Consider the following 19,725-nt stretch of genomic DNA (forward strand, 5'->3'; position numbering starts at 1 on the left):
ACGAAACGGAGCAGTACCACCAGAGATCGTTGAGGCAGTGTAGTGTAGTTCAAGTGAGATATGACCATAGCAGACGTCGATGAATTTTAGATAATGGTGTACAACGCTGCATGAATGCTGTATGAACCTTTTGACTCTGTTTTCATAAAGAATGCATGGAAGACATGGAGTGACTTTTGCAATGTTTGAGATGAATGTATCTATTTTTGTATTTAAAAGGAGCATAATTTAGCCTCCAGGTGAACTGCATTGCAGAGACTAGAGGTGGTAATCCTGCAACAAACTAAACATGAGCATAAGATCCGTCCATTGATTTTCGTCCGCTTATCCAAGGCCGGGTTGCAGGGGCAACAGGCTAAGCAGAGCACTCCAGGCGTCCCTCTCCCCAGCAACGCCTTCTTGTAGGACGTGTCCCAGTGGGAGGCGCCCAAGAGGCATCCTGATCCGATGCCCAAACCACCCAAACCATATGATCGTTGGATCATATGGTTTGGGTGGTTTCATTAGGTCAGTTTCTTTTTATGTCAAAAATTGGGGGCACCCAGTAGCATACCTAGTAGAGTGGGCGCCCCATGTACAAAGGCAATGTCCTTGCTGCAGCGGCGACGGGTTCGATTTCTACTTTGGCCCTTTGCTGCTTGTCATCCTCTCTCTCTCCCCCTTTAACTCAAAATACTGTCCTGTCCAATAAAGCTAAAAAGACAGAAAAATAATCTTAAAAAAAAGAAAAAAGATGGCACTCTAGGCAGCCGCCTGTGTCATCTATAGTGAGTACCACCACTGTTTTTAAGCAATTTCTGTCGTTAAATAAGACCCAAATGTCCTTTTTCACCTGTTTCCAACACAAATAAACTTGTTAAAATGATTATCTCAAGTGTAAGAATCAGAGAGAAGAGAAAAAAATGCAGGTTACCCACTTAGTTTTAGTTGATTATACACTAATGAAAACACATAATTATGAAAATATATTTAATTTAAAAATACGTTTAATATTTAACATCCTACACACTGGGCCTTTAACTGGAATACAATGATGTTTTTTGGCATTTGTTAAAAGGACTAATGCTTTTGTTTTTCTTGAATCCTTTTCCATCCTTTGGCTGTTTTCACTGTGAATGAAGAAAAATCCTCCTTGAACCCACAGACTCTCGACCATGTTTGATAAAATATGATGTTTTGATTGTTGTTGTGTTGCAGTCGTGTACATCTGCGGGCCCCTGGAGACTTTCCTGAACATCATGAAGCTGTTTCAGAGCGAGATACAGGACCCAGAGAACTACGCCATTTTCTATCTGGATGTGTTTGCGGAGAGCTTGGTGGATCGCAAACCATGGCAGAGCGCCGACTCTGACTGGAGCAATCTCATCAAGGTCTTCAAGGTACGACGAACACACAGCACACATATATACATACACATAAACGATGTGTAGCAACAGCCATGCATCTGATAAACTGAGACTGTGTTCAGATTCCTTGTAGATTTATTGAATTTCGACTGTCACAGTTGCACCCACTTTGTAATGGGAGGCAGGAAATAAGACAAGACCAAAACCACCATTTGGCATGAGAAACGGAGGTCTCTGACAACGCATATTTTATTCTCAGTCTCTGTTCATTTTCTCTCTAAATCCCATAATCTTTATCAGACCGTACTTATTGAGTAACACAGAATAAAGTCCTCAAATTCAGCAGAAAAGTGACAGTTCAGAATCAGATGAGTCCAAGTAGTTTCTTAAAACAAATCAAAGCTTTCCTGGTAATGACAGACACATATGTGCACTCCAACTGATGATGTTAGGAGGTGACGTCATTTCTGCCAATGGGTGGGCAAATCGAGTCTCCCGAAGGACAAGGACCCCTCAATTCTTTCAACCACATTAAGGCTTGAAATTCTTGCTTGACATTAATGAATTGGGGGGGGGGGGCTTCACAGGAAGCCATTTAGCCCTTCAAATCAGTGCACTGAGACATAAGAGAGTGGGCACAGATGTGCCGCTCTTCTAATTTATCTCCTTAAATGTCACACTAGCTTCTCTTAATTCTCTTTAATTTAGTGTTCGCAAAGTTTGGATGAAGAGCAGCTCTTTGTATAAAAATCTTGCATAATATTAGATTGATTGTGGCAATTTCTGTCATAATGGACTTTGTTTAAAATGCAAATAAAGATGAAACATTAACTTAATAATTGCATGTAAATTTATGTCTTCCTTTTCTTTTCATTTGTAGGTTTTAAGGTGATTTAGTGTTAATGCATAATTCACACATCTCCACCTTTTATACCCTCTCTTAATATTTGTACTTTTGAAATATGTTATTAGCTAACTGCAAAAGCAATCCAATCAGCAGAATAAGTGTTGGCATTCTGCATTTTCTGCAAACTGCGGATGTGCAACATCCGTGTGTTATTATGTAGTAGATATTTTGAAACTTTGATGGCCTACAGTTTTGAAGACAAAATTGTCTAAAAAATGTCCAATTAGACAGAAACCCCTTTTCTCTGACACACTGTTTGCCCAAAAAGCAAACGCCCATTGCTACAAAGTCCTGTTATTTGGAAAATACAAACTCCCTTCAGTTACTTTCAGTTTCCCAGCAGCATTTCAGCCATCCTGGTTGTTTCTACAAACCCTTGTGCCATTACAGTGGTATTTGAGACACAAATTACGGGTGTTTACCGACCCTTCGCAGCATTTCCCAGCAGCAATTGAGTCAATGATGCTTGGTCATTTCACCTACCTGTTTTACTGACCGTTCTCTGACATTTGAGGCGCTGATCCTGGGTGTTAACCAGCCCATCGCAGTGTTTCCAAGTAGTGTTTGAACCACTGAACTAGGGTGTTTTTACCAACTCTTCATTGCGTTTCCCAGTGGCATTAGAGCTACCAATCCTGGATGTTTACTGACAGTTGCAGGGTTTCCAAGTGGCATTTGAGCCACCCTTCCTGGGTGTGTTTTTCCAACGCTTTGTACCATGTCCAAGCATTGTTTGAGCCACCAATCCCTGCTGTTTGCCGACCCTTTGCAGCTTTTCTCAGCAGCATTTGAGCCACAGATGCTTTTCAGAAACTCATCCCTGTTTTTCCATCGACTTCTGTGCCACCAAATGCGGGTGTTGATCATGTTTGGGTTTAAAACACCTTTTTTTGGTCGCAAAATCACGACTGGAAATGCCAAAGATGTCTCGCTAAAAACGAGCGCTTCTGTTTCTTGTGGGTTCGAACTGTTACCTGCAGCTTTGCAGCCATCCATCATCCACTTTATCTCTTGTTGACAAAGTAAGCTCATAGACATGTTATCAGAAATATGTCACTTCAGAGGCATTGATATGATACTGAAATGTATAAATGTAACGTATATGTGGTTTGCAGAAACGTGCAATGCCAACATTTCTCCTGGCACCTTGGCTGAGCCTTAGTCAAATTTTAGTCAAACTACTATTAATCAAGTAATCTTAACCTGTGATAAAGGTTGGACAAATTCACTTATTTTATGTGCACTTAAATTTTTTTTATATTTTAACTGAAAAAATCTTCAAGAATTGACTTTAACCAGCCCACACACTTTCAAGATTTCAAGTTAAGTAATGTGAAACCAGGAACTGGTATTAAACAGTTTTAGCATCACACACAGTGAGTTCTGTTTGTCTGCACATTTCCTAACCTTGGCTGCAGGACAAAATTTTGGCTTCCGTTTTTTAAGATCACGCAAGGCATTAATTTGTCTACAAGTCATAACAGGGCTCATTATGGCAACATGCTTCCTTAATTGCAATAATTACTTGTGGAAATATGTGGTGGGGCTCAAATAGCTGTTGTAACATGAAAAACGATTAAGAGTTTTTCAGTTCAAAAGCTAGAGGATTTCCCAGAAATGTCTAAAACTTGTTTTTTGGGGATAGCAGCAATCGATCGACGCAAACAAAGGTCACTTGAGGCAAACAGTTGGACTGAAATGTCTGGCTAAATAAGTTGTTTATTTACTCTCAGTCTGTCATTTTAGGACCACCGATCGTTTTGGTCACATCTAACAATGGCAGGTTTTTTAATCAAGCTCCCCTTTGTTCCCAGTTTTGCCTTAAATTTGAAAATGATGAGTGTTTCCACTTATTTGGAGGTCATTGAAATATCATGAAGAGAACAAGGTTTCCACTTTGTTCATAATTAAGAGGTCTCTGCTCATCTTTAGACTAGTTTTGACGAATAATCATCATCATCATCATCATCATCATCATCATCATCATCATCATCATCATAACAAGTATTTTCAAGTAATATTTGATGTGAAAATCATAAATCGAACATTAAAACGGTTGAAAAATGTGTTTGTCAATGTAGTATTTAATATATATCAACCTGTTGTAAATATTTTGTAGAATTAGACATAATCATAATCATAATCATAAACATAATCATCACTTATCGGATACATTTGCCTGTTGTATCACAGCAACAGTATTGTTGTTGACCACAGTATCGCTCTATTTTAAAATTAGGACAAGATTGTTTATTACAGCCTCAGTTAGACTGCATGCTGACGTAACCACAGTATTCTATATTATATTTTATCATATATTATTAATGTATTTATCATGATGTTTATTTTATTTTTCATTTTCATTTACACTAATTTCAAGAAAACCCCAGTAAATCTTGTTGGAAAATTAAATTTGACAGAGAAATTTGAGTGGTTTTGAAACTGATGACTGCAGAAATATGACAAAGTAATTTTAGTAATTCACAAGTGTACTTCAAACCTGTGCAATTTCATTATAACAATGTGCAATTTGAGTATTATTTCCATGTGCAATATGTAAATTGGTGTTAATATGTTTTTTAACTTTTGAGTTTTGTGTCATTTTTACATTATTTATATTGTTCTTCTGCTTTATTTATCTTGTACATACCTGCTTTGATATCCCTTTGCTGCTGTAACACTATTATATACTATAATAAACAATTATTTTACATTATTAAATTGCTAAAGCCAGTTAGCTGCTCGCTCATTTAGCAGCTTGTGACCCTCAACCACAAAAACAAATGTTTAACTGACCATGCCTAATGCATTTTGGTTTTTGATATGCTAAAAATTAAAATGATCACAGCCTGAGCAAGAGACAGGGATTTTTAGCATTATTGACGACTAAAAGCGAAACAGAGCAGCATGTCAACCGTTATATAGCCTACTTTTACAATCATTTTAATACTTAATATTTTAACAAGACTATATAAACTGCTACATAACTGTTTTATATTACAGTTTGGATAAAAAAACACTCATAAAAATGTGTTTTTGTGTTATTCAGTGTCTTGTTCAGTCTAACACATTGGATATTTGTTAATGTTTTTCCCTCTCTGTGTCTCCTCCAGTCTGTTTTCGTCATAACGTACCGGCCTCCTGATAATCCAGAGTACAAAGACTTCCAGAGGAAACTCCATGCCAGAGCTCACAGGGATTTCGGTGTGCATTTGGAACCCTCACTGGTGAGTTACAGCCTATAAAAAAACAGCATCACAACCTCGTTAATCTTTTATTATATTCTGTGCAGAAAAATCCCAACTGTGCTGAGTAATTGGTAGCAGTTAATGTTGAATGATGTTGACAGTGATCTTAGCAATTAATACTTTTCCTTTCATTACTGCTTTGATCCCAGGCAAGTACGGTGTCTCACAAAATCACATTAAACTGTATTTTTTTCCAAAAGAATGATCCTTTAGTGTGTTTGTTGATATTTGGCCAAAATCTTATCATTTAGAAGCAGGCTTTTACATGCTGACTGAAGAATAGGGATTTCCTTCTCTTAAATTTTTCTTTAATTCCATCATTTAGGTCTTTAATGGCAGCTGTGGTATTTCACAAAATGTCATTTTTGCTGGCTCTTTTAATTTATTTCTCCCTCCTTGCAGATGGACTACATCGCCGGCAGCTTCTATGACGGTTTCGTGCTGTACGCAATGGCCTTGGATGAGACACTGGCAGATGGTGGAGCCCAAAACGACGGTATTAACATCACTATGAGGACGCAGAACCGTCGATTCTGGGGTGAGCAATTGTTATATGTTTTGCGAAAGTGCCAAAAACTGCAATTCCTTGAATGGCCACTTGAAGCTTGCTGCAATAGCGGGTCAGTCTGCATAGTCAATAGTAATGGAATTACGAACGTAAATGTGCGAGCTAAGCAGCCAATATTGACAGCTCTGTCCGTCCATAATTGTGTCCATTGTGTTCAAAAATTAACATAAATATTTGTGTCTGAAAAGTTAGATTTTTCTCAAATTCCCACACTGAAGCAGAGAAACGTCAACCTGCAACTAGACAGAAACACTATTAACTTATTTTACCAACTCTATTCAATCAGCAATGACAATATGCACCATAGTGCAGAGTCAGAGGCAATATCTCAGACAGCCTAAAAATATTGTTGTTATTGGGGACTTTTTTGAACTACCTGAGGCAAATCAAAAATATTGTTGTCATTGATTTTATTATATGTTTTGCTTTTATTTTTATTGAAAATATTTGTATTTTGTATGCCTCCTAATTTTTCTGAGTATCAGCATCAAGTTAGAAATTAAAACATAACTCCAGGTTCCCGTAGTAAAGACTTAGCCATAGCTGTAGCTATTCTAGTATGTTTTTAATTCATGAATTTTACATTTTCATTGCCCAAAAAAGTATTTTTCAGCATTTAGTTGAACTGAAAGACCCTCTAAGGACTCGGATGTTTAGTTTTTTAGTAAAAACATTTTGTTTTAATGGTTTTAAGCCTGGAAATAAGCATTAGCATTATCACAGTTAATCATAGCTGTAAATGCACTGTGCCAACTAATCTAGCTGCTAGTGTTAGCTCCCCTTTTGTCCAATTAAAGTCACTTCCGGCTCCAAAAGATCCAAGATAACTGTAGACAAAATGCCAAACTTGAGGCTTAAAAACAGGATCCAGAAAGTAAATGAGTGACATTGTGGTGGCTACATCCATTATTTTAAACTGTCTATGATTTTCAGAGACAAAAGTTTGCCTGTTTTATTTTTTTGCTGTTTTACGCACACCGTGTTTTGTTTTGTTTTTTTTCGATTTGTGTGCCACACCGATTCCACACAGATATGCATGAATGTGACCTCATGCCAAAATGTGAGCTTGATATTATTGTTAAATATAGTAAATTCAGGCGTCATTTTGCCATAAGGCTGTGGCTGCCTTTCAGATAAAAGAGACAAACAAAGCTCTCCAATAAACATGCAGTGACGCTCAGTGACCAACGCAGCGGACTGTTATTAGAAAGCTCTATTGAAGCCAAAATGTGATAAAATATATAATCTTCAACACAATAGTGTTATTGAACAGTTATCATTTAACACACCAGTATGTATTCCATCTGATGTTGGTGCTCACACACTTCCTTGTTTACTTTGCCCGCTGCCAAATCTGCGTTCACATCATATTGGAAGAAGCAGAACAATGGGATGTTGTTTCAGATTAAAAGGGCTGATGAGGGCTGTTTTGCTCAGCATGATGGGAAAAAAACAAGGGGAAAAGGGCCTGTGTTGAAAATAATGATGGAAACTTTCACTTTATTATTGTGGATGTTTTGACAATGTAACCTGACTTTACAGAAGCAACAGCTTTTTCAAATAATTTCTAATAGAGGTCACGTTACAACGATTTTTCAACCTTTTTTTTTTTTTTACCATGATTAGTAGTTAGAGACGAGAAGAATGCACACTGTGTATACTATAAAGTGATAAAATGAAGTATGCATAGTAAAATGACACAAACACTTAAAAATGACGATGAACCTTACACATTTGAATGGGAACAGATGTATGAACACTTTTCATTTTGTTTAAGTACTGTATATGATGTTTACCCTTAATATGATATTATTTATGTTTATAGGAGTTACGGGACTCGTTACCACAGACCACAAAAATGCCAGGGATATAGACGTGAACCTGTGGGCGATGACCAACCAGGAGACCGGAGAGTATGGGGTAAGCAATGCTTTTTCCGTTACTGGCCATAATTCGCTGTGTGTATTATGTGTGCGGGGGGTAGCAAATGACTGAAGTGACATTTTGATACGTACTATTCCTTTAAGTCTTTTATGCAATGTAAATAGATAATAATTTTCTACCGTGGTGAGCAATGTTTTTGCATGAAAGACAAAGTTTTCACTGGTTTTGATGTTTGGAGGGAATTGATATGAAAATAATAGAAGTCTAAGAGTCAAAAATAAACTCTGATATTTGATAGGCTAGAACTAAGGGGCCATTTTACATGGCAACGCTTGCATGAAATGTTTCGATTTGGCCTTGCATTCACACAATGGAGTTTTGGGAGCCTGAAAAAGCAAACTTTCAAAACTGGGTTCCAGAATGTAATTTTCTGAAAAATGGGCAATTTGTGGATCCTGTGAGAACGGTGATTTCAAGGTTGCACGTTGGGCGTGGTGTTTCTCTATGGTGTGTCATTACAAAGTTACACCGCCAACTACTGGCTTGGCGTGCATACTGCAGTATTTTGGGCTGATATTGGTTGTTTTTGTGGATCTGTATACAAGAAGATAGTTTTCACAATGTTTTTTTTCTTAAATGCAAAGGAATGAATTTTCTGTTTTTAGCAGGGCTGATCGCCTCTAAAAGTGGCCTAAGGTGAAGAACGGGGGGGTCAGCTGAATCAACGTGAGCTCATCCGTAGCCATCATATCTTCACACTTGGGCAGCCTTTAGCGTTGTATCTTGACACAGCGGTTTGGCTTTTTGGTTTATGCAACAAAAGGTTATGGTTAGGAAAAGATGTGGTTGACATTATTCATGTCAGCAGACTTATGTGACCTAACGACTGATAGGTTGAAGTAACTCAATACAGACTTTTAGTTTCACACGGGACACAAACACCTGTCTGCTGGGTAAATGTCCTGTGCTTGTTGGACCTGTCCATTCCCACTCCCAACTGTCTTAAGCAGACTTTCTTTCTCTTCATAATACATCTGTTGCTCTGTACGTCTAATAATGACACAGATAGGTCTATTTCAGAGTTGGTTGATGGTCCTGTGTGTCTCATACGGACACTTCAGAGTGCATTTTGTGTCCGTTCTGGGAGTGAGACCAGGCTGCCTGAATGAAACAAAATTTCTGCTGACGCTTTACTGGATTTTATTTTCATGAATGCTACATTGTGCATATTCTGGACCATTTTGCAGGAAAATGATGGAAAAATAGAAAATATGCAATTTACATGTGTCTTTTATGAAACCTGTGTTTGGACTGTAATGAGCGAGTGGAACAATGCACCCGGGGGTTTTTACACAGATTGTCGCAGGGAGCTTCAGCAGTTTAAAAGCTCGTTTGGCACAGAGACATGTTTGCTGGGCATGGACTGGGCTGATAAGCAAATGAGGAGGGACTTTTTCTTGCTTACCATGTTATTATTATTACTCAATTTTCACAGTGTGAGTGCTTATACCAGAGTTACCAGAGTTTTCACAACCAGACCCATTTTTGTGATACCGTTCTTTAGAAAATATGCATTTTTGTATTTTTTTTTTACTCATCATATAATCAAATACTGGGCTGCGCAGATAATAAATATCCATTTTAGCTGTTAGTTTGGCTTCAGCATGTAAACACCAGATAGTGTTAGAGGACATCCGATGTTAACAGTTGACCCGAAATCTTCAAGATTGATATCAAAGTTTCAGAAAAAGTGTGCTTATAAATGCAGCTGTAGAATCATAAAACATGTCATCTACAAAAAAAAACGTATTGATATAAACTGTAAAACTTATACTTGAATCATTTTTAGTCCCAGCATGGAGAGGTTTTACACATGTGTCTCTTATCACTCTAATGAGCATTTTCTCTGAGTTCTTTTCAGTGCAATAGTTTAAAAACTCTTTGCTCGTGTTTGCTTGTGGACGCATTGAGAGCAAATGGATATTACTATCTGGGACATATTTCGGGGTCGTGACTTCTCTAATGATAAGATGCATAAAACCTCAAACTTCCCTCACAGTCCGATGAAAATATTTGTGTATGTTGCGCTCTGCAAACACTGTAGTGAACTGCTCAAGTGTTTTTTTTTTTTCCTCTAAGGGTAGGAGAAGTGGGTTAGCTCGATTTGACTTCAGTTAGAATTTCATAGCGGCCCTCAGAGGCTGTCAGCGTGACTTCCTGGTCTCATTTATCCCCGGCTTTTAATTGGTCCATTTGTATGGCCGATTGACCCGAGTAGCCGGCACCAGCCTGGTTGAAAACATCACAGGTCGGTTTCAGCTTTCAGGATCTCCATCTTCTGAATGTAATAAAATGTCAAAATGACTCAGGCAAATTAGTTTAATGGAGTCGTTGTTGTGTTGAGTTGTTTTTACATTTTCTGCATTGTTTGTTATCTTTGTTTTTTTTCCCCGAAAGTGAACTCCAATATCGCCACATATATTCCATTTTTTCCATATTTGCATATTTTATGTATTCCTCTATGCACTCTCAATGCCATTTTTTAGGGGCAGAGTTAATAAGCAAAACTGTCCATCTCAGCTTGCAGACTTGAAGGCATTAGAGGTTTCCAGAGTGAACACAAGATGAGCTTGTTTTTTTTTTGTTTTTTTTGGCAGTGTAGTAAACATAGCCCCTAGTGCAGCTATTTCAGACGCCGCTCCCCCCTCTGCCCCTTCACCCATCACATTCTGCATTGTTTTGATGACCCTCTGTAGGGGTGACGGCCTTTAAGGTTTTAGCAGAGACGACGCAACCTGCTGGGAGCATGGGTGGAAAACATAAAAACCCCTCCGGCTAGTTAGAAACACAGGAGTCGTGTTTCACAGCAGGACAACAGATGTACCGTCAAAATAAAGCTCACACACAAGCTGCTCACTGCGTTGGTATAAGAGGCATGAAAGAGACTGCAGATGTGCTTGTCGACTAAATGCTAATCAGTTTCCAAAAAATAAATCTTGATTAACTTGAATGTGTTAGTTGCTTTGATTTGATTTATTTAGCACATAGGTCATTGTTTTGACAAAGTTTAAATATTTTTGAGATACTAACCTAATATTATGAAAAAGGGTGTCATTATTTAACTCATTATTCTGAGATACTAAGTCAAGATTTTGGAAAGTTTCTATTTTTTTGAGATACAAAGTGTTTATTGTGAGGAAGTTTCCTGTTATTTTGAGATTCTAAAATTAGAATTAATATTATTTAATTAATAATTAAAACAATCATTGAATGATTATTTATCATCATTTTAAAGTCATTATTTTGAGACCCTTTTCCATTTGCTCGAGAAACTTTGTTGTTGATTTGAGAAAGTTTCTTATTATTTTGAGAAACTTTGTCATTATTGTGAGATCAGCAAGTCATTATTTTTCAGATTGCATTAGATTTATTGTCACATTGTTTCATTATATCAACATACAGGATCATTTTTTTTCATTGCACTGATGGAAACATGGTGAAGTGAGCTGACATCAGGCTGCAAGTATCTTTATTTTTATCCATTTAAATGTGTATTTCCTTCTGTGTTTGCAGATTGTTGCTTACTACAATGGAACCACCAAAGACATAATTTGGTCCCAGACAGAGAAAATCCACTGGCCCAACGGGGGTCCACCACTGGATAACCCCCCCTGTGTGTTTTCCACAGACGACCCCTCCTGCAATGACGGTATGACAACTCTGCCTCATTCATCGTAACAACACACTTAACACTCTTTTCACAGTTACGGCTGATAAACCTGTTTCTGAAGTATTTTCTAGAAACAAGCTACATAAGGTCAACTAATGAACATGAATTTCAGGAAAATTGCGTGAAAAGATTTATGACAATGAAGCTCATGCACGGCATTATCGCACATTTAATGGCAGAATATTTCTCTTGACTTAGAGCAAGATTGAATCGTTCATCAGATGGATATTACAGTGCACTAATGTTTTGTTTATATTATCACTCTCATCTCGCTCTGATATTTTCATCAACGCTTTGATGATAAATGTGTTGTTTTTCCTCAATTTTATCTCAAATCTCTCCCTCAATGAAGTGAAAGAGCAAATGTAGAAGTGTAATGTTTGCTTGAATAACAAGCAGTGTGAAAAGTGCTGGAAATGGCCTTTGCTGCATGAACAGAGTGACAGTTTCAGAGGGATATGTCACAGATGATAAACTGAGGAGGAAAACTGCTGCAATTATAAATGTATTTTGGTGTGAAGTCGGGATAATGAGTGGAGGAGTCATAAATCTGATTCTGTCACACAAATCTGAAGCCATCCGCAAATAATTTGCAGAGTTGAGAGCCTGGGTGGCGCCTTCTGCAGTGTCACTTTCAGCACCAAGGACAATGAATGTTCAGGGATTTGATTAAATATATTGACGATTTACAGTTAAACAACAAAGTGTCAGAGTCTCATCTACAGAGCAAAGACACAGAGAAGACCAGTGCACTGCAGTTGTACTTAGTTGTGTCCTGGCTGCGCAAATCCTGCAGTTGAAATCAACCTTCTCATCTCGTCATCATTTTAAGAGAAACACAAACACAGAAAAACAACCACCGCTCTGACTCTCCTGCTGCGTTGATTTGAGTGGTAATGTCTGTTCTACTCTCATTCTGTTTCTATGGAATCTGCTGAATATTATAGATTTAATTGCTGGTTACATATCATCCATTCACTGTTTCTTGAATGCAGTGAAATGAAACATGCTCTTCTGTTATTAGTGTCTGAAATTATCTTCCTCCTAATGATGAATATCATCTTATCCTGTGATTTACAGCAGGTGGTTCAATTAGTCTCCATTAGGGCGTAATATCAGGAATGTCAGAGCTGTGTAATTGTGTGAAATTGTTGCTGGTATTTTTGCGGTCGACAGATTGCTAAAGCAGTGCAGCTGAACGTCAGGAGGTCACAGCTGTGAAAAACACAGCACAGTGCTTTTCTTTTTCTCTTTTCAAACATATGAATGTGGACATCTGTTGAACACATGAGAGGCAACTAAGTGTGGGATCGTTTCTTCTCCTGTTTCCAGGTCATCTGCCAGTTCTGGGTATTGTTGCTGTGGGATCCGGCTTAGCACTCATCATTTTTGGGATCTCCAGTTTCCTCATTTACAGGTGAGTTTGATTGCACCGAGCCGACGCTTCCTGTCTGTGCTGCTTTTAGCCCAAACGGCAGAAATGCAGAGATTGAGAGATTGAGAGAGAGAGAGCGAGAGATAGATGTGTGTCTGAAACAGAATTTATGGGTCATGCTGCTATAGGTGCCACTGTGGTATTTACACAATTGTTGCCACGGCAACAGCTCAGCAGGTGACGGCATTAAAGCAGCGGTGAAGTGTGTTAAAGCTGCCAAGTGAGCTCATATACTGGCCTAGAACAACCCTCGCTGCTATTCTCACTTAATGATCATTAGTGTGTTCATTAAGTTTGTTTTCTTTGCGCTGGAGTAAAGCTAAATGCCACCTACTTTAATAATTCACACACCGCTGAGGTCAAGATGGAAATGATCAGCCAAGGTTATGTTTGTGCTTCTGTCAAAGGATTACACGTTTGTTTGTGCGTTGTTGTGAGTCTTTTGGTTTTCAAAATCCTATTAGAGGAGCGCAAGGATGTTTGGTTTCATCTTGAAAACAAGGCTGTGTTTCTTACACTGCAGAAATATAAATATTTTGTAAATCTGCCTCTGGGGTAAAGAAACTTTTTAATTTGCTTTTAATGCAGAGCAACTGTTTCAAATGTGATAGAGTCGAGTGTTTATGTGATAGATACTGACAGTCGCATTTCTAGAAATTCTTGAAAGAAGAAGCACCTCATGTTTCTTACTCTTTTTCCAAGTTTAAGGATTTTTTGGAGTTTTACCATATTCAAACTGAGGATCGCAGGATAAAAGGTGTCATGTATTGCTAAGATGGCGAAGCTCCGGTGGTGGAGTGGCCTGGGTTTGAACCCGGCCTGCAGACGTTTGCTGCATGTCATTCCCTCTCACTCTGCCCCCTTCCCTGTTGTTTTGCATCTGCTCTATCATAAAGCCGATTAAAGTAAAAAAAATATTTAAAAAATTAGATTGTAAAGCTCTTTGGGCAAATTTTTGTGCTATAAAGAAAACATTGACTTAACTTGACTTGACAGGGCTCAATAATAACTTTTAAAAAGTGCTGGCATAAGATTCGGGTTGCCAAAACTGAAAATATGGTTGCCATTTTTAGTTTAATTCAAGTAATTAAGATACTATACAGTTAAAATCTGATAAAAATGTGACATTAAAGAATGTTTAAAAGCTTTATATAGTTTGTGTTGTATTTGATATTGTACTGATTTTGAATCCTAATGCCCAATGTATACATCTGCGGAAAAGTGTACGCAGAGCTCTGCAGAGATGGTTTACAGGGCTCGCAGAGAGCTGCAGTGATGTGCTGCAACCTACTGAAAATTGTGATTTTTGCAGCAGGCACCAGATGTTGTAACCATAAGATTGAAGCTGGGGGGGGGTTTCAGAAAGTTTTGGTCCCAACATGCTTGTGTTTGAAATTACATGGTACATGCAATCTGCTGTAGTACTATGTAGGACTTGGCATATGGAGAAAATCAATATTTTACAATATTTTTGATAAGTTTTTGAAGGTTTGAATACACTACTACATTCGTTCAATCTTTATTTAGCTCTCATTTATAATGACGTCGAGAAAAATACATCACACAAAAATACAAGTAAATGTGAACAACAAGAAGATTAATACAATTATTTAACCTATTTAAAGCATTTAAAACAATACAGTCAAAATAAATCAAAATAATTACAATTTAAGATGAGAGTAGACATTCTAGATATTACTATATCCAAAATCTAAGACAATTTTTAGTCTCATATAACAGTACGGATATAGTTTGAGACACTGTGCTTCAAAATATGGTCACATACATTGTTTTTCAAATAGAAATCATATACATTTTTACATAGACTGTAGACGTTATTACAGGAACCAAAGGGGGATTCAGGCGATGTGGTATAAGAGTTAGAAAGTCCACTCTGGGTGGGGGGGACGGGTCAAACCAAACTGGACTTTAATCTAGGAGGTCTGTGTTCAAAAAAAAAAAAAAACCTGCAAAATTTAGCATTCAGTTATTTTAACAACTAAATGTAGTATGTTGACATATGTTACACTATGAATGGATTTCACATGATGTATCTAAAGCAAAACTGCAATCTATTTCTTAACCTTAAAAACTTAAGAGTGTTAGTTTTGGTGCAACTGCGACCTTTTCACAACGTTAACCATATGTACAAAACTGTGACTGTTAATGGTCATATACGAGCTTTTCTGTCATCCACGTAGTAGTTACACTAATTTAGTTCCTGTAGGCCGTATTTAGAGGTATTAACCAACAACTTGTGGTCATTTGGGTAAGAGGTCTCAGTATCAATATATATTACACTGTCCTACGAAAAAGTATTTTGGGGTGTATATTTAGTGTTTGCTGTCCCTAATTTTTAAAGGCTTTGTTAAAAAGTATTTGCTGCAGAAGGCTGAGAATTGGTTGCCGATTTCTTGTTGCACATGACCACCTGACAGCCCGGTTTAATTGTCCCTATAGTCACTGAATACCTGATATCCTGCTTACATTGTACAACTACTTATCTACATCTTTCAGTGTGACTGTTTTTTGGGGCAAAAATACAATCATATCATCATGTGGTGAGATAAGTTAACCTTTATTAAACAGTTAAATGAATGAATATAATGTGGAAAAGAGATCTTTGGTGTCTAGTCAGACATTAGAGGAGGGTGGAGGAATTTGCACTCATGACCTCAGTATATCTAAAATCCAGCCAAGGCTCTGTATGGAAACAAATCGATTCACATTCAATCCAATTTTTCCACTTCTTTCCAGAAAACTGACTGAACAGAAATAGCTTACTGTGACTTGTTTTGCAGTCTTTTCACTCACTAGTTTAGGTTTACAACACAGGTGGCACCAACATCTTTAATAGAAATCCTGCAGACTATGACACTGTTTAGTTAGAAATAAATGGAGTACACGCTATGTAATCAGGTGTTTAAATAAGTGTTAGTGTTCACTGCCGCCCCCGAGCAGCTGTGTGTCTTGCAGATAAAATAATCGCCTGCCTCATTTCTAGTGGTTGTAGCTTTGTTCTCTGCATTCAGCTGTGAAAACAAATGAAATCGTTACAGTGTCCCGTGTGGCACGGTCTACATGTTTATGGAAGTCATTCTGTGATTGAGCCCCATTCAATTACACAAGAAGTTAATCATGCATGCCCTTAGCAATTAAGCCACTGGAAGGATTGCTAAATTCTGGGTAATGTCACGGGTGAAATCTGCATGTAATAAAAGAAAATTAATGTTTCTATTTTTCCCTTTTCCATCACTTCTACAAGGATGTATTTACATAGGCGGTTAATTATATCCACAGCGAATAAATGTAATGATTTTTATGTAAGGAGGAGCTGATTTATGTGCCACTACACAGCTCTAACTAACAAATCACACCAGTAATCTGATTACTTTTCTAATACTGACTATTAACACAAACAAGTGTTAATCACCAGCCAATCAGAGTGGATTTTGATCAGAGGAATGGTGGAAGAAAGACGGAGGAGCAGCTATCCGCCTGAGGTAAATCCACCAAACCTGAATCTGAGTGATAATGTTCAATATCAAATAAACTAGATGCAGAGTGTGCACCTAATTCTGAAAAAAATTGACATTTTCTTCTCTTTTTATTTCAGCTTCGAGTTCAGCAAGCACAGCATGGCTTCCTAACAAGATAGCTAGTTTTCCTGGACTCTTGGCCAGTAAGTTTCATGAAATATGCTCTTCTTTTTTAAAAAAAAATCGATGTGACTTATTGCAACAGATATCTATTTCTGTTATGGGAACCCAACAGGGAAAATCTGTGATGCATTTTTGGTCCTGACCCACAGTTTTTGCTCTCTGCTTGAGTCAAACTATATTTAGATTCCTCATTTACATAAATGACAGTTTAATATATGCAAAGCTATTTCTCACAGACCTGAACATGTTGTCTTTTATTGGATTTTGAGGGCATGAATCTGTAAATGTAAACCTCCCGTTCAAAGTAAAAAGCATAAAATAAACCATCACTTGAGGCTTTTCTGTGACAGCTCTGTTTGATAGCAAAGGCTAACAAATCACTTCCTGTTTTTGCAGACACCAGTGAGCTTTGCTGACGGACAGAGAGGCCGAGCTGTTTACAGCCGTCTGTAAGATCAACCAGCTGCTGAGAGGCCTCCATGTTCAGGGCTCGACCTTTAAAAACACCACTAAAATGTTTAAAAAACAGAGTTTTGTCACTGTTAGTAGTTATTCTCAGATCAATCAACCTCGGGGTCGCTTGATATGCATACAGGGATGCAATTTATAAGAATGATATAGTAATATTTATTTTATATATTTTTAATAGGAAAAATTAAATAGAAAATATATTATCATTTCTGTCCAATTATATTTGTTACGGGTTTGTACTTTAATACAAAAAAATTTTATACTCAGATTAATTATATTTTTAATAGCTGGGGTAACGGGATTTATTAATGTAGTTCACAGGGAAGAGGAGATTAAAGGGACAGTTCACCCAAAAATCCAAAATACATATTTTTTTCTATAACCTGTGGTGCTTTTATCAATCTAGGTTGTTTTGGTTTAAATTGCAAAGTGTTGGAGGTATCAGCCGTTCGGATGTTTGCCTTCTCTCCAATATAATGGAACTAGATGCGGTTAGCAAACGTTACGGCTCAGCTGAGGAGGACGGCATTATTGTTTATACCTTGCGCTGTCTTGGGTCTCTTGTTCATAGATGCATGGTCTGCCATGCATCTACCTGCTTTCCAGTGATTCAGTGAGCAGATATAGTTCATTAGAAAGAAAATTTAAACAAAGAAAAACACACATGTAACTACTCACAACAAGGTCTGTGGATCATCTTGAGTAATCGGTTTCATATTTTTAACAAGATACAGTGCTGTTGATTTTTTCTTTTTTCCATTTTACCCCATTTTTTCCCTTTTTTTTCTTTTTAAATTGTTTTTATTTTCATTTTTATTTCATTTTTGACGCCTTGAGATCCATAAGACAAATGCGATCTAGTTGCATTATTTTGGGGTGACGGCAGTTCCTACTTGAAACTGCTTACAACAAGGTCTGTGGATCTTCTTGAGTAACCGGTCATCATTTTTTATTTCATTTAGGTTTTTTTCCATTTTGTTCTTTCTTTTTATTTATTTTTTATTTTTTCCTTTTTTTTCAATTTTGTTTTCTTTTTTTTTTGGTGCATTGAGCTCCATAAGTCAAGTGCCATGTAGTTACATTATATTTAAGAGAAGGCAGACATCTCTACAACCAATATCTCCAACACTCATCAACTCACACCAAAACAATCGAGACTGATAAATAGCAATGTGGTTTTTTTTCTTTTTTTAAATAATGGGTTGAACTGCCCTTTAAGAAACCCCAGATTACTCTGTAATAAACGAGGAAGCTCTTTACTGTGAAATTATTGATTTATTTTGTATCAGAAATGGGTGGCTGGTTTGGTAGTAGGTTGCGCTTGTAACATGATGCAGCTCGCAATTATTTCCTGTGTAAAATGTCCACAATAGTAAAATATTGTGAATTTAATAAAGAGCGACGTGTAATGAAATGTCAGTTTCTTTGTATTGCTTTGTGGTGAAACAAGCACTGCAACAAACCATTTGATGAGTCATTTAACCTCATATTCAGACTGACGTCTTTTCTTTTTAAGAAGAAGCAGAAGAGAAAAATGTTTCCTGAAAAACTTCTTAAAAAGTTTAAAGAATGGCTCTTTCTGAAATTTCAGCACTGGGGGGCAAATATGACCAAACCCACATGAAATGGGAGGTTTGGGGTTCTCCACCTGGAAAGTTTGAGCGTCAAACACATAATTTCCTGCATTCTGTTGATTTTTTTGCATTGATTTAAAATGGAAATGTGTTTAATATTGTTAAAATATAAGAACTTTGCTACTTTTATGTTTGTACTGGGGGGGGGGGGGCAAATGCACGATCTAAATATTGTGGGGGACGTCGTCCCTGCCAGGGTTTTCTGTGGATCCTTAAAACATCTTAAAAGTAATTTCATTCATTGATCAATAAAACAAGGTATTTATTGGTATTAAAATGTCTTCAATTGGGGCCCAGTAGCTTACCCAGCAGCGCGGGCGCCCCATGTACAGAGACTTTGTCCTTCTGCTGCAGCGGCCGTGGGTTTGACTCCGACCTGTGGCCTTTGGCTGCGTGTCGTCACCTCTGTCTCCCCTGTTCAATCTTAATCGGTCCGTAATATGAAAGCAAAAAGCCAAAAAATAATCTTAAATCAATCCTTCAAAAGTCTTGAAAATGCTAAGATAAGGGAAGTTAGATTTTACCTTTTTTTCGATGTTGCATTGTAAAAAACTTGTGTGTGTGTGTATACATATATACAGTATATGTATAAGTGTGTGTGTGTGTGTGTGTGTGTGTGTGTGTGTTTGTGTTAGTGTGTGTGTATATACATACATAATATGCCGAGTGCCTCTAATGGCACCAAGAAAGTCCTTTTCTGTTTTTCTTAAACTTTGATTACTCTAACATTGATCTTATATTTCATTCTGAGTTTCTTTTTAAAAAGCCTTTAAACGCCTTTAAAGGCCTTTAAAAAAGTTTTATTGTTATTTAAAAGTACAAATGAAAATCAGACAGTTG

The 19,725-nt window shown here is 37.3% G+C and overlaps 1 protein-coding gene across 1 annotated transcript in view; it reads left to right on the forward strand.

Annotated features, from left to right (window-relative positions):
- The window catches only part of npr2 (natriuretic peptide receptor 2), a 71,955-nt gene that overhangs the window by 15,084 nt on the left and 37,146 nt on the right, over nt 1-19,725 (forward strand). Inside the window, exons 2-7 of the mRNA XM_042508869.2 lie at nt 1,198-1,379; nt 5,367-5,480; nt 5,904-6,039; nt 7,895-7,989; nt 11,527-11,662; nt 13,016-13,100. Coding sequence (XP_042364803.1) covers nt 1,198-1,379; nt 5,367-5,480; nt 5,904-6,039; nt 7,895-7,989; nt 11,527-11,662; nt 13,016-13,100 — 748 coding nt within the window. The remainder of the gene's footprint in view (nt 1-1,197; nt 1,380-5,366; nt 5,481-5,903; nt 6,040-7,894; nt 7,990-11,526; nt 11,663-13,015; nt 13,101-19,725) is intronic.

This window comes from Plectropomus leopardus, chromosome 20 (assembly GCF_026936395.1).
Source record: "Plectropomus leopardus strain MGB_pleo_1.0 chromosome 20, ASM2693639v1, whole genome shotgun sequence".
Classification (NCBI taxonomy): Eukaryota; Metazoa; Chordata; class Actinopteri; order Perciformes; family Serranidae; genus Plectropomus; species Plectropomus leopardus.